Below are 18,695 nucleotides of genomic sequence, written 5' to 3'. Positions count from 1 at the left end.
TTCTTGTTCTTCCTTTGTTGTCGTGTATTGCGGTTTAGTTTCTTTCTAAAACAGCAACACTGGTTCTGACCAAAACATGATGGACATCCTCAAGATCTTAAAGCCTCAGCTCACCGAAATGTGGCGCATTCATTTCATGCAAGCTCGGTAATATGTACAGGCTGTCCCTGATTTTGCGGCTGGTCAAGTCAGAAGTCAGGGTAGACCTGCCTATGTTGAATGATCATGCCTGGCCTTCATCTTACGTTGGGTGCAGGGTGCTTGTGGATTCGGCTTACAAGCATGCGGCAACCCTTGTGGACAATTGCGGCGACGTTCGTACACAGTATTTGGCTGGGCTTGATCTCGGGCACGAGGTATAAAGTATCCTTTAGCAATTTACCTTGTTGTGTTCGTGTACCCAACACCATGGCGTCCGCCATCAGGAACGGTGCCTTGACTGGACCTTGGTTGGTACGATCTACTGGCCCAAGTCGCAGCTGGTATAATAACTTACACAGAGTGAACCCAGGTCCTCCTTATGTGCTGGTGCGCTACGACCAGGAATTGTGGCTACTGGACACCATGACCCAGCACTCGGAGTATCGCTCCTTTCGGCAGATTGCATCTCCTTCTCGGGCTACCGACGAGGGATTTACTTGGATAAAGGCTGAAGGCTGTTCGATTGAGCTTGATTGTGCTCTTTCGGACAATCAAGCCTCATCCGTGGTAGCCTTCCCGTTTTCTTGTCAGTGAATATCACCAAATTGGCAGGTCCTCTGTCCGCCTCAGAACGCCATCGGATGCATATCACCTGTCATGCGCTGGGTCTCTCCGAGTGCGAGATCCCTAGGCTCCATTCGATCGCGCAAGGCTCTTCGCCACGCGACCTACGTCTGAACCCATGCCCTCCGCGTGCCATATAAAGGCATAATGCAGTGGCTGACTTCCATTTCCGCCGCGGTCAGCTCCCTGACTGTTCCGTAGTTTGATGGCAGTATCGCCAATCACCTCCGCTTCTCGGCAGGGAGTCTGTGAAACTGCTTCACGCGCAGGTGTGCTTTGTGCCCGTCGCGTGGCCTCGCTGACAAGATCCTCCTGGGGCTCAAGTATTTCTTCAACTTGTCTCAGAACAGAGCTTGCTGCGACTCCGGTTCGGTTCGCGGTCGCCCCTCGCGGACCGCATACTCAATGGGACTCACTTAGCCAATAATTGATCGGGGTCCAAGCTCTTCGCCTTTGAAATCGGACCGCACGGGGTAAATATGACCTAGGTGTGCATACGCTCGGTGATTTCACGTGGCGACTCGGCCCCAGACAGTCATTATCTTACGAAACGTGTTGAGGCCTACAAATTTGACAAGTAAATTGTTGGCGCGCGAGTCATCTTTGCTCACCATGTGAGTTTGCCCTTATTCCTGTTTAATGTTGTGCTGACGGGGCAGGTATGTTAGTATTCTAGGGAACTAAGCCTGTCAGACGCCACGAAGGTCCGAACACGACTCGGTGAGCGACACTACTGGGCGATGTTTGACTTCAAAATGTATACCCTTCGATCAGATCGCATCTCCATTACAACTGCACGCTCCTGTAGTCAGCAAAGTGGCAAATACCAGATACACATCCGTATACTCTCTGACCTCCAAACCCCGTCCGGTTTGTTGCAGTGACTCTTCCGGTGACCCCGAGTAGCCAAGCTGCAAATCGCTCAGGCCGCTCATGGCAAGTCATTTGTACACATATGCGGTGAAATGACCATCTGACAGGAAACCTCTAAGCTGGCGTTCCACTCGCACATCATTCCGAGTAGTCCCCTTTTGGCATCATGCCGCTTAATGCTTGCTGATCGACCTAGCGCACGCGGGGATCTCATTCCCCTGTCTTGGCCGTCGCATGGATCTCGATCTGGCATGCATACGCCACACTGCGGGGTGGTAAATAAATACAACCCACCACAGAGCCAAGCCGCCGTTTGAACTGGGATGACTTGGTTTGCAGGTTAGCCCTTGTTCACCCTGCTAACCCCTCCGCAATGTCTTCTTACCTGTCCAAGACAATCCGGCGGTCCTTGTCAGAGCATAGCTTTGCGGTGCGATTGCCTTTACCTAAGATAGTTCATAAATTCCACCATCGCTACTCAAAGAACTTTCCTGAGCTAGCGTGCATTGACCGCACTCTGCGTTCCATATCCGACCGGGCTGGGTAATTTAGATTCGTCCTACCCAGTAAATTCCCCGGACCCCGGATGCTGAGCTCGATCAACCAGTTTCGATACTTCTGTGACGACTAGTATTTGCGATGATCAAAAGTCTTTAGAGAGCCAGGGTGGCTGATTGGCTGGGGTGACTCCTTGCCCATGCGCGACAGGGCTTGTTCCTCGGTTATCGGCACTGCCAGTGGCTTTTTGGTCATGTCCTCGTTGTCTTGTTGTGTTGCTGCTATTTGAGGCATTGGACATGTTCCCCAGAACGGGAATATTCTATCTCGGGCCGCCGAAGCCACCACCAGATTACCACTCTGGCCGACTTGTCGATGAAGAACGCCGATGGCACCACGCTCTGTGGTCTCATCCTCGTCATCCCGGATAGGAAAATGCTGATGGAGCCCGGACCTTGGGAGATGTCACTATCATTGTCGAGTATCCAATCCCCTAAGGCGCAGAGCCATTTGACATGCTAAAGCCAGCATGCATCTCGACGTATCAGGACGTTGAATCTGGTCCAAATTATACCCGGAGCAACACCGAAGTCTTCTCTATAAGATATCATGTTATCTCCATTAGGACAACGAGAAATTACGCATCCTGGGAGCATGGTAAACAGAAAATCAAGCCCTGTTGATCCCGGCACCTCGGTGCCGGCACGAACTGCCAAGCAACGAGATCGGAGGTAAGCGACACGCCTGGTCATGGATGTTGCACAAGGCCATCGGGATCTGACTCACGGTGCCTCGCATACCTATGTCAGTTCTGGAATTAGATTGCCTGAGCTCATCACACGGTGCACTGACCTCTCATATCCCCTCTGTTACCTTTCGCGATGCGTTCCAAGGTTTTTGCTCCTAGTTCCCTGTTTGGAGCATTCACCATCTGTACTCTACCTAGGTAGGCCGACTTGCAGCCCGGACATGTACCGCCGATGTACAATGTAGCTGAAGGCCCGCGCATCCCAAGAAATGGCTCAGCTACCCAGGGAAAGATCCCGGCGGCGTCTCATGACTGAAGGCAGCATTCCGCCGGTGACTTGCATCATTGTCGGTCTAATCCGATGCATAAAGACCCAAACATCCCTTAGCTGCATTGTCCCTAGCGCTAATTCCTACGAGCCGTTTCATCCAATTTCTGGGTAGGAATTGACAGCAACCGCAATGCTCTCATCGGAACGTACCATGGGCACATGGCATCCGAAACAACCTTCGGACCTACTGCGGTCGCGTCAGGAGGGATTAGGCTTCCTTCCTCGTCCATCTCAGGATTCATCCGTCGAAGGTCACGTCCTAGGTAGGTACATTAATCTATGATGTAAAGCGGCGTCGGGCGTCTACTGCACTAGGTCTTCTACGGGGGACTTCGTCATCCGTGAGCGCAGCCAGAGAGGCTCACCGTTGGTGAGAGTAACACTTGGTGCCCTTTCGTGCCATAACATTTTGCTTTGGCCGGTTAGTTTCCTCGTGCTGCATCCACAAATGCTCCGCGAATCTCCCTAGTCTGGTGGTGTCGATTACGGACTTGCAGCGTTTGCGTCGTATACTGCGATCTTGACTGCGAGCTACTCTCTTAGCTTTTGGGTTCTGATAGGCTTCTCGAGTCAGCTCCCTCATCCCACTTGTCGGCGCATCGGCGTAATTGCAAATATGCCTCATTACTCGAGTTTTCCTCAACATTTTTTACGATATTACTCGAATGCAGTGAGAAGAAATGGAGGTCTACTATTCTTATCATAGAATGCCAATTTCTAAAGCACCACTAGTGATACGTAATATTCGTTGCAGAGGACACAGATCGGGAGGGCTGGCGATAGTTGGAGATTTCTTTATTGTATCCTGAATGATGTCTCTGTATTTTATTGGTTCACTCGCCTCCACTCCCAAGCAGAGAAAATGCTTGTTATTCATCTCTCCACTCCCACGGCGAAGAGCGGAAACAACAGAAACAACAACTCTCGAAACACTCTGACTTCATCTGAACAGCACGCACCATGATCGCTTCCCCTTCGCGCCCTCCACATTGGCCTGGTGCAATTCCCTCAGAGATCCAGATCGATGCGAACGGCGATATCACCCAACAGGAGGCACTTGAGGAGTCCAAGGCGTGGTTCCTGTTCGTGGAGGTAAGGTCCGCCTCCCAAGAATCCTCAAACATCCCGCTAACAATTATATCCAGGAACAATGGGTCCCCCGAGCTACAGCCAACGTTCCCGACTCAGACGGCGACTACAAAGTCCGCCAGCGCCGAGCACTAATGACAACATGGGCAAAAGCGACTCAAGAGTTCCGGGACTTATATCACGAGCGATCCCTGCAAAGACCGGCTTCATTTTGCCCCCAAAGACGCTACACAAAACGCCAACTACCCCGGCGACTGCCCTCGCTTCCTATGTCTTGCACCACTGGGCCCAGAGCCCGCATACGGCTCCAACCGCGCCAAATGTATCAAACTGTTCCTCTTTTCATGCCGCCTAGACGGCGAAATGGGCCACTGCATGGATCAGTACGGGTCCCAGCACGGTGGTATCACTCTAAACCCCGCGAGCCATCCCGATCCCTCCGTCGTCCAAATCACCGACGTCCTCCCCCGCGCGCTGCTGGAGCCAGCGAATTGGAATGCCGTTGCCATGACGCGCCGCGGCACGGTCGTCTTCCTTCACACCTTGGATCCCTGGTTCATAGCTACCCCGGATGACCTGGATACGGGGCATATCACCATGGTCGAGTTCAAGCGCAACGGGCAAGTTGCGAAATCCTTTCGTCGACGGGCGTGTAATATGTGGCCTGTTCATCTCAAGTACAGTAACCAGTACCAGACCCTTGAGGAGATTGAGGAGAATCGTGTTGGTGGGAATGCGCGGATGAATTCTGAGTACGTTGCCCTAACGAAGGCGAAACCTCCAATACATATGTTACCTAGCGAAAGTGTTTGCTAACATACATGATGAATATAGTCTATACATGAATCTCCCGATTGTCGACATCCTGGAAGGAGCCAAAGCGCGCGGCGAGCTTTTGTTCGGGTTCAATGGGGATCGGCAGGGGTGGACTGAGGACATTGAGATTTATGCGCCTGGGTATCTGGAGATGGAAGCTGCGGGGAATGGAGCGGAGTATGACCATGCCCGTCTGATTGATCCTATGGATGCGTATGATACTCGGCGGCGGATGTATGAGGCGGAGGTGGCCTGGACGGAGTACCTACGTCAATTAAGCCTTGCCTCGCTTCTCCCAGGAGATCCCTGAACAGACGTTGTCCGAGTATTGACGCGGGTACTATGAGCACAATTATGTTGAGTAGTCCAGCTGGACAGGGAAAGGCAGAGGGAGCTCGAACTATTTGTCATAGTCCAGTGGCCATGGCAAGATTAGAGTTATAGGCAGGACTGTTTTCGTTATTACGTGGGTTACAAAAGGTGATATTGTATGGGTAAATGCAGTTAGCGACTGGACGGTATTTCGAGCTCAAGGCTCTATTCGTTATCACCAGGCGCTGCACCCATGACCTCAGCCTCTGATTAATACTTCCAGAGCTGTTCAAGACCTCACCATCTGAAATCGGTCGATCAAACTGGTACCATTGAAAAAAAAAAAAAAAAAAAAAAAAACCTAACACCTAAGGATGCTGCGTCTTTATGCTAAGGCTGATAAAGCTGCAGGATCACACTAAAGTTGGTGGTTACGGTAGTCTCCTCTCCCTATTATAGAGAGCCCTGTTAAGCTACAGTGCATTACCCCACTGGTCTTGACCTCACCTAGGCACTTTCAATTCTCTACCACTGTCCATTAAAGCACACCAATCAAACCCAATCCAACCCAATCTATAGGTCATTAAATCAAAAACAACGCAACTGACAGATCTCGCCTCCAAACTTAAAATGAATCCAACCGCTCCACCCCAACGTCCATCTCCAACTCCCGCTCAACCCACCATGATCTCAATCGGCACCCACAGCCTCTCCTACACCCTCACCGGTCCGACCCCCACCCCCTGCAACCCTTCCTCCCCCCTCGTCGTGATAATCCCCGGCGCCGGCGACGTCGCCTCCTCCTACGTCGCGCTCGAGCGTCTCCTCCGCCCATTCACCCGAACCCTCCTCTACGACCGCTCGGGTCTCGGGCGCAGCGAGCGGGCCCCTGCAGCACCGGCAGCAACCCCAGATCCCCACCATAAGAGCGACAGCGAAAGACAAGGACAAGCCGTCACGGCAGCAAAAGACCTAAAAACTCTCCTCCAAACCCTCCAAACCACTAAAAGTGCATCTTTAATCCTCCTAGCGCACTCCTACGGCGCCCTCATCGCCCGCGAGTTCCTACATCACTATCCCGAAAGGGTTGTAGGTATGGTTCTCGTCGACGCCTCGACTGAGCGGGGCAGTGAGTTCTTCAAGGTGCCCGATGAGAATATCGTTGCTGTTATGGGGGATTTGAGTTATGCGCGGGCGACGGGGTTACGAGCAAACACGGTTCTGACTGATGAGGAGTGGAGGACTCGCGCGAAGGAGATCATTGCAAGCCGGGAAGGTGCTGCTATTGAGACGGGGAGTTTCTATGAAGTTTGCGAGACGTTGAAGCTGAAAAAGCAGTTGGAGCGACAGGTGTTGGGGGATAAGCCGTTGACTGTGATACGTGCTAATACGGCTAGCGACTACAGGGCTATCTATGAGATGGGTGTTGAGGCTGGGAATGGCTCGACGGAGCAGAGGGGGAAGTTTAGGGATTTGCTGGAGAGGTGGGATAAGATTGATAAGGAACTTCAAGAGGAGCAGTTAGGCTTGTCAATGAATACGCGGTTTGTGAGACTGCAGGGCTGTGGGCATAATGTGCATCTTGTGCGGCCGGATGTTATTGCAAGGGGGGTGCGGTGGGTGTGGGAGAGGGTTGGAGCTGCTGCCAGCCCTGACAATTGACTGTAATAGCTTAAGAATGCGGGATATGTAGGCCAGGCATCTATCGTCGACGGTTCAGCTTGTTTACCTCCCTCGCATGCTTGTAGACAAGCTCCCTTGCTTCGGCACTGCAGAGCACACGTTAGCAATGACACTCTTCTGCCATAGAGGGATAGTGCAAGTTGGGAGCATACTCATCAAGATAGATTGTGAACCCATCATCATGGTTCCGCCCATACGAATATCCCGAGTACCCATACTGCCAGAACATATCGGGCATCTTCTCTTTCAGGCTGATCTTCTGCCAGCCACCAACTGCTTCCAGGCGCGTGATATTCGACACCGTCCCGAGATTATCCAGACGACCTTGAGGCGTGAGCCAGCCTACACCATACCAATCTCATCAGCACCGAGCAGCTCGATTAGGAACAGGACGAGTGGATAGAGGGGAGCGCACCATATTCCTCATGCACAACCGGCTTCCCAACCCTCCTCGCAACCCTCGCATGGTCCCTTATCCACTGATCCGTCCACGGCACAGTCTTCGTCCACCAATCCGGATAAGAATGGAACACGCCGAAATCAATACTGTCCAACCTCAGCTCCGCCTCAAAATCACCCCCGTCAGACCCGTTATACGCCCAGTCCTCCGAGTCAACGTTGAATCCGCCCTCTCCGCCCCATGTCACGAGATGGTGCGGATCCAGCCGCTTGATGAACGTGCTCATCTCGGCTATCCAGGATGTAAGCAGCTCGGGGGAGCACGCGTCTTCGCTCCGTGGGAGGTTTCGGACTCCGTCTGCGCCGCAGCGCGGCTCGTTCGCGAGTTCCCACGCCATGATGACGGGGGAGTCCCGGTAGCGCGTGACGATTTCTTTGACGTACCGCTTGAATGCTTTCTTTATGCGGGGGAGGCGGTAGAACTATTCCACAACATTAGCAACTCCTCTTCCTATCAGGGAAAATAGGGCAGCATACGTCGTCATGATACTGCCCCCCCAGATTCACCGTATAAATATCCATACCCCCATAATCCGCCCAGTTATTCGTCAATGCCACGATCAGTTTGATTCCCGTCTTAGCGGCCGCATTCACGACCTTGTCGAAGGGCTCCAGGTTGATTGTTGATTTGCCATCGTCCCACCACTGAAGCACGATCTCTGTCTCGCCGGCTCCTTCGCCGCCGTAGTCTGGTAGTCCGTCGGACAGTGTCGTCACATTCTTGTCGTTGAAGCCCCAGGTGCGGAAGACGTTTAGGCCGGCGTTTTTGGCAGCGGAGAGGCCCAGTTCGACGTCTGTTTGGTTCTGGGAGAGCAGTTTGTTAGGTATCCTGTTAGGAGAAGGTAAGAAGAGGAGGGAGGTACATTGTTAAAAGGGAAGTAGTAAGCATTGCTACCGGCGAAGTAGAAGTCTTTCCCATCAAGCTGAAATTTATTGCCTTTTGTTGTGACGAAGCCCCTTTTGGCGAGTGCGGTGCCTGTTAAGAGGGCGATCGGTAGGAGCTTTGAGAGAAGCATGGCCACTGACGAGTTTACGGCAATTGCTTAATTCGTTTCGTCGTAAAAGAGGGCAGCTGTGAGGTAACTTATATCCAGCATCCCGGTAGCTCAACGCAATCTAGTCGTATGGTAGCTCATAGCTCCGGAGAGATGCCCGCCTTGGCCGTACTGTATGAAGCAATCCCCGCAACGGCTGTTGCGGGGATCATCAGTTGCAAGGGCCAGAATAAATCATACGAGCTTATCAGGTAGATGCCCTATAGGCACCTAGGGTATTGACTGAGCGCGCATAAACATGTGTAGGGGAACAGCGCCGGAAACAAGATTTAGGCAAACGGAGAGCCTGTCTCGCCAGATATCTGAATTGCATACATACAGAAGCTCGGAAGGTGCGAGGATTGCAATTGCCCGACCTGGGCTCATATTCCCAGCAGAGGCCCCTCGGCCTTTGCGCGCTAGGACAGATTCGATGCGGAGGAAGGTACTACCCCGCAAATGAGTACCAGCTTGGAAGGTCCAAACAGCCGGCAGTCTTAATTCCCTACTCTGCTAGCTTAAGCACTCCAAATTACCGGTAGCTAGTCGTTGTTGGCTGGCTACCTAGGTAAGTAATAGCTTCGCGCCCTGCCGTCATAGTTATATCTAGACTGGGCGTCAGCCCACAGATCCCAGTGACAAAACCCCAATAAACCAATTAAGTCTTACACGGATTCCGTCATCGTGCCAAGATAAAGCTCGTTATTGCCAGACTCATGTTTCTCAGTTAAACAGCCAGGCTCTTGGCATAGTGGGCTTGCAATGTATCCGGCGCGAACCCTGTTTGATCGACGTTAGAGCGCTACCCTAGCCGCCAGGAGGATGCCCATGCTCAGGGATTCAGGGACACGCTCAGTCTCATAGTCTTAGATGAAGTGATAGATTCGTTGACACGGAACTGTTTTTCATCTCGGGTATATGCGCCAGGTGCAATTCTACGATCAACGATTTTTCCGGGTTGTCCATGTCAAGTTAGGGCTTGCTCCGTCAGCCCGGCATTGCTAGCGGTACAACCTGGGCACAGCAAAGCGAGCGGAATAGCATTCCAAAAGACGGCAACCTCCGCCCGGCTTACAAGCCACTGTGTCAGAAATTATCGTCTCTAGTCCAATAGATGCCAGGCTTCGCGCGCGGTTAAAGGCCAAGAACACCTGCAGGGTTCCGGATAGATTTGAAACACGAGGGCCGGATGGGGCTCTCCGACGGCGGCTCGACACCGAATGCATTGGATGACAGCGTTCAGGTACACCGATCGGCGTCAATATACATGAACCATGTGGTTTTGGATAACGGCCTGTCTTGACATTAACGGAGAGTCAGTCGTGTTTCTGGTCGGCGCTTAGAAAGGGTTGGTCTTTCAGGGCGAGGCTATAAGTATCCAGTACAGTCTCTGTCCCTCGAGTACCGAAGAACATTCTTTTCTCTGATCATTCATTCATTTCCTTCTTTCATTTTCACTTCTCAGGCACTTCTGGAAAGTGCCATCCCTTCCCTTCTCACCATGAAAGCCACTCTCTTCCTCACCACGGCCTCGATGGCCCTAACCGCCTCCGCCCACTGTAAGCGCCTCCCATCCCAACCCACCATACCACCACTACCAACTAACAAACACACAGACGTCTTCCCAGCCCTCATCCAAGACAGCCAGCCCACAGGTGACTGGAAATACGTCCGCGACTGGACGGGCTCCTACGGCAACGGGCCCGTCGAAGACGTCTCGAGCCTCGACATCCGCTGCAACAAGGACGCCAGCACGGCCGGGAACAACACCGAGACACTCGCCGTCACGGCGGGAGAAGATATCGGCTTCACGGTCCGCAGTAATATCGGACATCCCGGCCCGCTGCTCGCGTATATGGCCAAAGCACCCGGCGACGCGAGTGACTTTGATGGTGACGGGCAGGTCTGGTTTAAGATTTATGAGGATGGGCCCACTGTTTCTGATAACGGGTTGACGTGGCCGTCTAACGGTACGTTCCAGATTTCCCATCACATCTCTTCATTTGAAAGGGCGAGTGCTAATGTTAACACGGGCAGGCGCAACAACCGTAAACTTCACAATCCCCTCCTCCCTGCCGGACGGAGAGTATCTTCTCCGGGTAGAACACATCGCGCTGCATGGGGCTGGAACAGAGGGCGGGGCGCAGTTTTACCTCTCTTGCGGGCAGGTTTCTGTTTCTGGTGGTGGGGATGGAGACCCGAGTCCGCTCGTTGCGTTCCCTGGTGCTTATGATCCGACGGACCCTGGGATTCTGATAAATATCTACTGGCCGGTGCCGACGAACTATACGGCGCCTGGGCCGAGGGTTTGGAGTGGATAGATAGCTTCGTTGGGAGTGGAGGGGTCTTTGGGCATAGCTGGGGGGTGGCTTTAGGATGTTCTTAGGGTTTACTGGTAGCTTGTTTGAAGTTAGAAGTTAGGCCCGGGGTCAGGTAGGATGGGCGGGGCTCGGACAGAGGTTGGCTTCATCGTTGTCCTGTAATGCGCTGGACGCATATTTGGTATCATTTATCTTGTAGCTTGGTATAAAGAAGGACTTTTGATTAGATTCGACCGTGAAGGAATTAGGCTAAGCGCATTGTAAGCGAAGAGTAGAGAAGTCCTTATCAAAGTACATCAACATAAGAAACCACTAGGTCGCCACAATTAAACTCTCCCAAACAGTCCCTGCTCCGTAACCAGTTTGCTCAGCAACGCAATAATACCCCCAGCCAGACACATCACACCACTGAAAATCGACAGCTCGAAGAATCCCCCATAGTGGTCCACAAGCACACCACTAACCGGCGGTCCAATCAGCACGGAGCACCCGCACAACGCAATGCCCATGCCCAGGTACGTTCCCAACTCCTGGGGGTTCTTCGGCACAGTTGTCAACGCGGCACTCCCGCCCGAGATGACGGTGCCCGACCAGAACCCGAAGACGGCCGAGAAGACAATCAGCGAGGCGTTGGACTTCGCTTCGTTCATGCAGCAGATTATAATTCCTGTCGTGATCCCGCCGACGGCAAAGGCGTTGAGGCGCCCGAATTTATCGGCCAAAATGCCGGGGATGATCCGGCCGAATGTTGAGGCGCCGTTGAGGATCGCGGCGAGGTATGAGGCCAGCGTTGCGTCCATGCCCCGGGAAACAGCGTACGTCGGGATAAAGAAGATCGGGCTGAACATGCCCAGGAGCTGGAAGAACATTGCTATAATGAGGATGACGAAGAGCGGCGACTTCAAAGCGCCCGGGATGAAGAACGCCGTCGTGCGTGGCGGGAGGCGCGCGGTTACGGTTAGGCAGGAGATGGCCATGGGGACGAGCATAATGAATGCGATGATGCGGATGGACCAGCCGAAGCCGAGGGAGGAGGAGTTGAGCATCTTCGACAGGGCGATTGGGAAGACCACGCCGCCGATCGAGGACCCGGCGATGGTGAGCCCTAGTGCTGCGCCGCGCTTCTTGTCGAAGTACTGCGATACGGCGGCCATGGCGGGGAATTGAAGCATGCCAGTCGATATTCCGACGAGGACGCCCTGTGCGAGCATGAACTGCCAGTATTTTGTGCAAAGGCTTGTCATCATTAGGGCGAAGACGTAGATTATGGCCGGTGGGCGGATTACCTGTGGTTGTTAGTATAAATATTGATATTATGAGGTGGAAAAGAGACATACCCATGCACCGTAGCGATCAAACAGCGGACCTGCAAATGCACCAGTTGCAAATTGAAGAAAGGCAGATAACGATCCAATCCAGGCAATGCTGTCTGTGGACTCGTGGGAAAGTTGGTGTACGGCGTAGTATTCTTGCAGGACGCCGAAGGAGTTTGCAAAGCCCAGCGTGGAGAAAATGGTGCATGATGCGCCGACAGCAACTAGCCATGCTTTGAGCCCACCATCTGGGGCAGGGCCAAAGTTATCGTTGATGGTGTCTTGTGGTGTTTTTTCGTTGTTGGTGTCGTGGTGGCTGTTGATAGATGACGCTTCCGGGTCGTGGATTATTTCTTTCGAGGCCGCCATCGTAGCTAGAAGTCAGACCTGTAAATAATGTATCTAGGCTGATGAGTATGGTGATTTTGATGATGGTTTTGGATAAAATGAACGATGCAGCGCCTTCCTTATATCCTCTTCAGCAAATGCAGCCTTATGCCCGTGGTATTCGGCTTTAAGCTCGGACTCGGATTAAGCGGGGTCGGAGCGGGATAAGGCCAGCCACTCGGACCAAGAACGCACCTTCTCTCCACAACAAACGAGTGTCATCTTCTCCCTTCCTTTTCTTCTCCAGATTCGCTCTGTCATCGCTGTTGTGGACATCGAGACTGTCAATTGAATAGACCCACATCTCGAATTGTTTCCAATCACAGCTGTGGGGAACGCAAGCGAAGATGATCGCCGCGCCGGGACCCGAGCGTCGGCGAAGACGGCCAGCAGTGTAGGTCCGCTGCACGCTCCCTGAACGACACTGACACGGACAGATCATGCTCGCTCTGTCGGAGGCGTAAGATCAGATGCAACCGCGAAAGCCCATGCAGCAACTGCATCAAGTCAAAAGCCGAGCCGTGCGTCTACGATGGCGAAGCTCCAGCTTTACGCCGACCGCAAGATCTCGGATTTAGTCGCACAGTCGAGCTAGACCTTTGCAAAGCTACAAAAGATGGTCAAATGTTGCCCCCAAATGCAGTCACATCTCTTCCAAGTTATGCGTCACGGTCAATACCATCCAGCTCGAAAGGCTCCTCGTCCCGGGCAAGCCATGCTTCGGTTTCGGAGGTAGACTCGATGAAGAGCAGGATCAGGCAGCTGGAAGAACAGTTGGCGAAGGTTACGGAGCCTACGAGACCACCGCCGCCACCCTCGCAAAGCTCGAGGATTGAGACTAGCACGTCGGAGATAGCAGGGACGTTTCATATCAATCACGAAAGCCGCATGGGCAACGATTCCCAGTGTGTCAGTCGTAGCGTGGTTATACACAAAAGCCGCCTCTTTGGCTCGAGTCACTGGGCGCAGGGGGCGTCCATGGTGAGTTTTCCTCCAGGTATTTATGGTATATCTAACCGGCGCAGTTCCGAGATGTTTTCGAGATGATCGAGCCGTTCATCCGCGGGAAGCCCTCCAAGGTCAGCTCCGGCGTCAAGAGGTGCAAAGAGCTGGCAAGGATCATCAAAGCACAACGAACACCGCAATGGCCTACCCCGCCTACTTCAGAGCTGCCTCCGAAAGGCATTGCCGACGAACTGGTTGACTGCTACCTTCATACCATCGAGACTACGTTCCGAGTGCTGCACGTGCCCACCTTCAAGACTGAATACGACGCGCTGTGGGTGTCTGATGCACGGCCTAGCACCGCCTTTACAGTGCAGCTCAAACTAGTTCTTGCGCTAGGAGCCATCACGTATGACGATCGATTCTCCATGAGGCCGTCCGCCATTCGCTGGGTGTATGAAGCACACACCTGGCTCTCCGACCCTGACTTCAAACCTCAACTCAATATACAGTCTCTTCAGAGCAGAGTTCTGCTGACTCTGGCGCGGGAGATCATCAATGTTGGTGGCGACTCGACATGGATATCAGCTGGTGCGCTACTCCGGACTGCCTTGCATATGGGGCTTCACAGGGATCCGTCGGCTTTGCCGCCCAGGTCGACGCTGGCAGCTGAGATGCGGCGGAGACTATGGAACACGATTCTCGAGCTCTGCTTGCAGTCGAGCATCTCCTCTGGCGGTGCGCCTTTGTTGTCACTTAGCGATTTCGATTGTGCTGCTCCGGGAAATTTCGATGACGAACAACTAATGACCGAGGATCCGGTACCAAAGGCCGACGATGAGTATACACAAACATCGATTGCCCGGGCGCTAAGGAGGACCTACCCACATCGCCTCGCGATTGCAAAGTTCCTTAACGACCTTGGTTCATACGGCACCTACGAAGGGACGCTCCGGCTTGATGCAGAGCTAAGAGAATCCTACAGAGCGGTTTGTAGGACACTCCGGGGCTACTCCAGCCGCGGCCCATCCCCGTCGAAGTTTGAGGCATGTGTCCTCGACTTTATGATCCACTATTACGTATGCTGCCTCCACATGCCATTCTTCGAAAAGTCACTTGTCGAAGCGGCGTATGCATTTTCCCGGAAGGTCATCATCGAGAGCGCTCTCAAGATGTGGTACGCCATCTATCCATCCTCGACAATTACGAACTCCGCTCTGAGCGAGGATACTGCATCAGACAAAGGTAACATAACTCGCTTTGTGGAATGCGGATTTGGTTTCTTCCGCACTGGTTCAATGGTCGCGACCATGTTCGTCTCGCTGGAGCTCAAGACCCAGCTTCAGGATGAAGATAGCCTCGGCCCCAGTCCGTACCGTGTCGATCTATTCTCCCTGCTGTGCGATGCAAAAGAGCGATCGTGGAATATGATCGAATGTGGCGAGACTAATGTCAAAGGCTACCTACTAGCATGTCTCGTAACGGCCCAGATCGAGGGGCTAATGAAGGGCGTTAAGCCGAGTGGGCTACCAGAGTATCTCCTGCGAGCCGCAGAGGCAGCAGAGGAGCGCTGCCTTGCTTTCATGGAGGAGAAGGCCGGTCAGGGACAGGCTGGTGGTAATACAGAGGTCCTTGACGAGCTGTCTGCGAATTCGGCCCCCTTCATGGGCGACTGGGAGTTCATTGTATGTTCTTGCTATCCGCCAGACAACGCGATGCTAACACACTCTAGATGACCGACTCCTTTCTCAATTATCCGGGCACCGTCGAACCAATCAGCTGGGTGATGAACGACGAAACTCGACCGTTCATGATGTAACCCCAGACTTGGTCGCAGTAAATCCACAGTCCCCAATCACCGACTCAGTTCGAGCGAATGGAAGCCAACTAACACCTAAACGAAGCTCATCGCCTATCGGAGCAAGGCTAGTTCCTTGCTAGCGCCGCGTTTCATTTGTGCTATGACTCCATCGTGCGCATTGAGTCATCGTTGCAGCCAATCGGATCACGCCTTCGTCTGAGCCTCGCGCATCTATCTGCTGGAAGGCAGCAATCAGAGTTTAGTCCCACGCTTACAAAGTATTTAAACGCTGGCCATTCCATGGCTGTTTCCTGATCTTAGTACCCTCTGCTTTTCATTTCACCAGACGCGACCGTACACTGTTACACCATCTGATACACAAGCTTAGAAGCCGGCCATGTCTTCAAACACAGAGTACTCGCAGACATTGCAGCACATCACCGATGCGAAGCTCGAGGAGCTATCGAACAAGCGCCAGATCTTCTTGAAGCGCAAAGCGGATGCCCTAGCAGCAGCCGAGGCTGGAGACTCTCCGCTCGATAAACTTCGTATCCTCTCCAACGGCGTCAAGACCTGCTTCGACGTTCGCGTCAGAGATGACGGCCGTGTGGCGGACCTCATACACAACGACCGCCGTCTTATCACAGAGCTATCGAACCTGGACCGCTTTCTAAAACAAGCCCAGTATGATCCGTCTATCTCTCAAGATACTTTGGAGCGATGGCGCCGGTCTTTACTGAGAGTGCTCGACGTGCAGACTCTGAAATACGAGTATGCGACGCTGTTCGCCCAGCTCACCATGGAGTGGCTTTCAGTCAAGCAGAATCCAAAAGCGGAAGCATCCAAATCTGACGGCTTCGAGAAAGTGGCGAGCTCACAAAAGCTAGAGTCAAGAAAGGAGTGGGAGGACTTGGTTTTCACACCAGTCGATATCGAGGCCGACACCGTCAAGAATTTCCTCGGTGACCTCTTTACGACCCCCGCCAATCAGTCGACATTGTCCGAAGAAACAGCTGCTGACAACGCGAAAGCCGTTGCCAAGGCGCTGGACATATTACGCGCGAAGGTCACCAATTTCGAAACCCATTTAAGAAGTTCGTCTCGATTCGACTCATATACTCTGAACTGGGTGATACCTGGTCTAATCAGTTCGGACCTCCCCACCGAAAAACAACGCGCTGTCCTGCGAGATTTCCTGAAAGACCGCACTGTCTTGACCGAGCTAGCCGATGTTCTGAATATGCGCCTCGCTGCACTGCACTCCTGGTCGTGGGGCCCGGAGGTCACTGTTGAGCAACGGCGGCAGCTAAACGGCTCATATCAGATCCATATGCACGAGGATCTCATCCAAGCAATCTTCCTACAGTATATAGGTGTCAAGTGGTCTGTATTCTTCAAAGAAGTCTTCCAGAACTTCCGCAGGACGAAAAATGTGTGGACCTCTCCGCGGTCGACTGTCCCCACTATCGACAAGAAACGACGGGCCTTCTTTCTCGGCCAGCAGAACGATAAGCCGAACCTACAGATCGTGAGAGAATCCATCCATCGGAGTGCGTACTTTGTTTCTCAGCTCATGACGAGCGAGGCGCAAGTGAGGAAGCAGGAAGAGGGGGAACAGGAAGCCCAAGCCGTGGTTGCCTCCGCCACCGTTCGGGCTAAAAGGGCGGTAGCCCCTGCTGCCAGGTTCTTGAAGGCCGCTTCCGATTCTGAGGAGGAAGACGAAAGCGACGAGGATATGGGCTTCGGTTTATTCGATGGCGATGAGCCTTCCGACCACTATGACCCCGACCAATCCTATCACGCACCATTTGCTGACAGTATCATGAGACCAGCAAACCAGATGCAGGCGAAGCAAAACCTTCTACTTCTGCTCGGTGCGGATATTACAATCAATAAACGGCTTTATGGCGAGATCACATGCTTCCGTACGCAGTACGAATCACTATATCCAAGCCTGCCTCATCCGACCATCCTCGCGGTTTTGAGCTTTTTTGGCGTCTCTGAAAACTGGCTCATCTTTTTTGAGCGGTTCCTGACTGCCCCGTTGAAATTTGCTGATGAGCCTGACGCTGAACCCCGTCTACGTCGTCGCGGTACGCCTGGTGCGCATATTTTGAGTGAGGTCTTCGGGGAGACGGCACTGTTTTGCCTCGATTTCCTGATCAACAAGGAAACGAACGGTGAGTCGTTATGGCGAGTCAACGATGATCTCTGGTTCTGGTCTCGCGGCAAGGAAACCAGCATTGCGGCGTGGAATGTCATCAAAAAATTCAACAAGACAATGGGTCTTTCTCTGAGCACCGAAAAAAGCGGCAGCGCCAATATCACTTCCGATGCCGACTCCGCTAGCACAATTGAGTCCCTGCCTGCTGGTAGAATTAGATGGGGCATGCTCTATCTCAATTCCCTGTCCGGACGCTTCGAAATCGACCAGAAGATGGTCGACATCCACATCGCAGAACTCAAACACCAGCTCAAAGACAAAGAAGCGAGTATCTTCGGCTGGATCCAGGCTTGGAACTCTTACGCGTCTACATTCTTCACCTACAACTTCGGCACGCCCGCCAACTGCTTCGGTCAGGCACATGTCGACATGATGCTCCAAACGCACGAGCGCATCCAGCGCGAGATCTTCTCTTCCGACTCGACCAGCCCTAACGCCAAAGGCGACCAAAGCGTAGTCACATACCTCCGCGAGACAATCCAGTCTCGCTTCGGAAACACCTCGATCCCAGATGGATACTTCTTCCTTCCCATCGATCTCGGCGGTCTTGAACTGTCCAGCCCATTTATCAGTCTTGTTGGCCTCCGCGACGCCGTCACTGCGAGCCCCGATTCCCTAATGGACGACTTCTTCAAGAAAGAAAGAGACAGCTACGACGGTCTTAGACGCCGCTACGCAGCCAAAGACAAAGATCACGTCATAGCACAGCACAAAGGTTTCAGACCAGACGACGTGAACACCTTCATGCCCTTCGACGAATTCACCCGCTACCGCGAGCTCCTCAACTACGGCTTCTATGGCCATCTAGTCAACGTCTATGAAAATCTCCTTCGCTGCCCTTCGCAACAGCTCATTGAACATGACCCCACCTGCTCTCTGAACGTCAGCTTCGAGCAACTCAAGGACCAGTTCAACTTGTCTGGTATCACGGGCGATTGGCACTCCATGACCCCGTACTGGAAGTGGGTTGCGCAGCTTCATGGGCCGGAGATTGTGGGGTTGTTTGGGGGGTTTAATGTTGTTGATCCGGGACTTTTGCCGATTGGCTTAATCAGCCAATTTCGCAGTGGGAAGGTTAGTTGGAGGGAGGAGTAGC

The 18,695-nt window shown here is 53.0% G+C and overlaps 7 protein-coding genes across 7 annotated transcripts; 5 read left to right on the top strand and 2 right to left on the bottom strand.

Moving 5' to 3' along the window:
- Window positions 1–60: 60 nt before the first annotated feature.
- Window positions 61–853, top strand: BDW74DRAFT_106879 (uncharacterized protein). The gene has a single exon (XM_073721652.1). The coding sequence runs from the start codon at window positions 220–222 to the stop codon at window positions 733–735; it is 516 nt and encodes a 171-aa protein (XP_073578592.1). The 5' UTR covers window positions 61–219; the 3' UTR covers window positions 736–853.
- Window positions 854–4,643: 3,790 nt separating this feature from the next.
- On the top strand, window positions 4,644–5,782 carry BDW74DRAFT_162861 (uncharacterized protein). Its single transcript, XM_073726015.1, has 2 exons — window positions 4,644–5,056; window positions 5,139–5,782. The coding sequence occupies exons 1-2, from the start codon at window positions 4,668–4,670 to the stop codon at window positions 5,428–5,430; spliced, it is 681 nt and encodes a 226-aa protein (XP_073578591.1). The 5' UTR covers window positions 4,644–4,667; the 3' UTR covers window positions 5,431–5,782.
- Window positions 5,783–6,116: 334 nt separating this feature from the next.
- On the top strand, window positions 6,117–7,094 carry BDW74DRAFT_188885 (alpha/beta fold hydrolase; the record flags this gene model as incomplete). Its single annotated transcript, XM_073731836.1, has 1 exon — window positions 6,117–7,094. The coding sequence occupies one exon, from the start codon at window positions 6,117–6,119 to the stop codon at window positions 7,092–7,094; it is 978 nt and encodes a 325-aa protein (XP_073578590.1).
- Window positions 7,095–7,134: 40 nt separating this feature from the next.
- BDW74DRAFT_171257 (glycoside hydrolase 5 family protein) lies at window positions 7,135–8,590 on the bottom strand (the record flags this gene model as incomplete). The annotated part of the gene is made up of 5 exons (XM_073727284.1): window positions 7,135–7,201; window positions 7,268–7,457; window positions 7,531–7,996; window positions 8,052–8,378; window positions 8,438–8,590. 5 exons carry the CDS (start codon window positions 8,588–8,590, stop codon window positions 7,135–7,137), a joined length of 1,203 nt encoding a protein of 400 aa, XP_073578589.1.
- Window positions 8,591–10,059: 1,469 nt separating this feature from the next.
- On the top strand, window positions 10,060–11,133 carry BDW74DRAFT_162860 (lytic polysaccharide monooxygenase auxiliary activity family 9 protein). Its single transcript, XM_073726014.1, has 3 exons — window positions 10,060–10,167; window positions 10,225–10,578; window positions 10,646–11,133. The coding sequence occupies exons 1-3, from the start codon at window positions 10,110–10,112 to the stop codon at window positions 10,927–10,929; spliced, it is 696 nt and encodes a 231-aa protein (XP_073578588.1). The 5' UTR covers window positions 10,060–10,109; the 3' UTR covers window positions 10,930–11,133.
- A 122-nt stretch (window positions 11,134–11,255) lies between these two features.
- On the bottom strand, window positions 11,256–12,611 carry BDW74DRAFT_171256 (MCT family MFS transporter; the record flags this gene model as incomplete). Its single annotated transcript, XM_073727283.1, has 2 exons — window positions 11,256–12,215; window positions 12,267–12,611. 2 exons carry the CDS (start codon window positions 12,609–12,611, stop codon window positions 11,256–11,258), a joined length of 1,305 nt encoding a protein of 434 aa, XP_073578587.1.
- A 365-nt stretch (window positions 12,612–12,976) lies between these two features.
- BDW74DRAFT_188880 (uncharacterized protein) lies at window positions 12,977–18,694 on the top strand (the record flags this gene model as incomplete). Its single annotated transcript, XM_073731835.1, has 4 exons — window positions 12,977–13,023; window positions 13,067–13,610; window positions 13,655–15,259; window positions 15,764–18,694. 4 exons carry the CDS (start codon window positions 12,977–12,979, stop codon window positions 18,692–18,694), a joined length of 5,127 nt encoding a protein of 1,708 aa, XP_073578586.1.
- Window position 18,695: the final 1 nt, after the last annotated feature.

Source organism: Aspergillus multicolor, assembly GCF_047715735.1.
Source record: "Aspergillus multicolor strain CBS 133.54 unplaced genomic scaffold BDW74scaffold_44, whole genome shotgun sequence".
In the NCBI taxonomy this organism is placed as follows: Eukaryota; Fungi; Ascomycota; class Eurotiomycetes; order Eurotiales; family Aspergillaceae; genus Aspergillus; species Aspergillus multicolor.
Note: the sequence above shows the minus strand (reverse complement) of the source record. Positions and strands in the feature narration are given on the sequence as shown.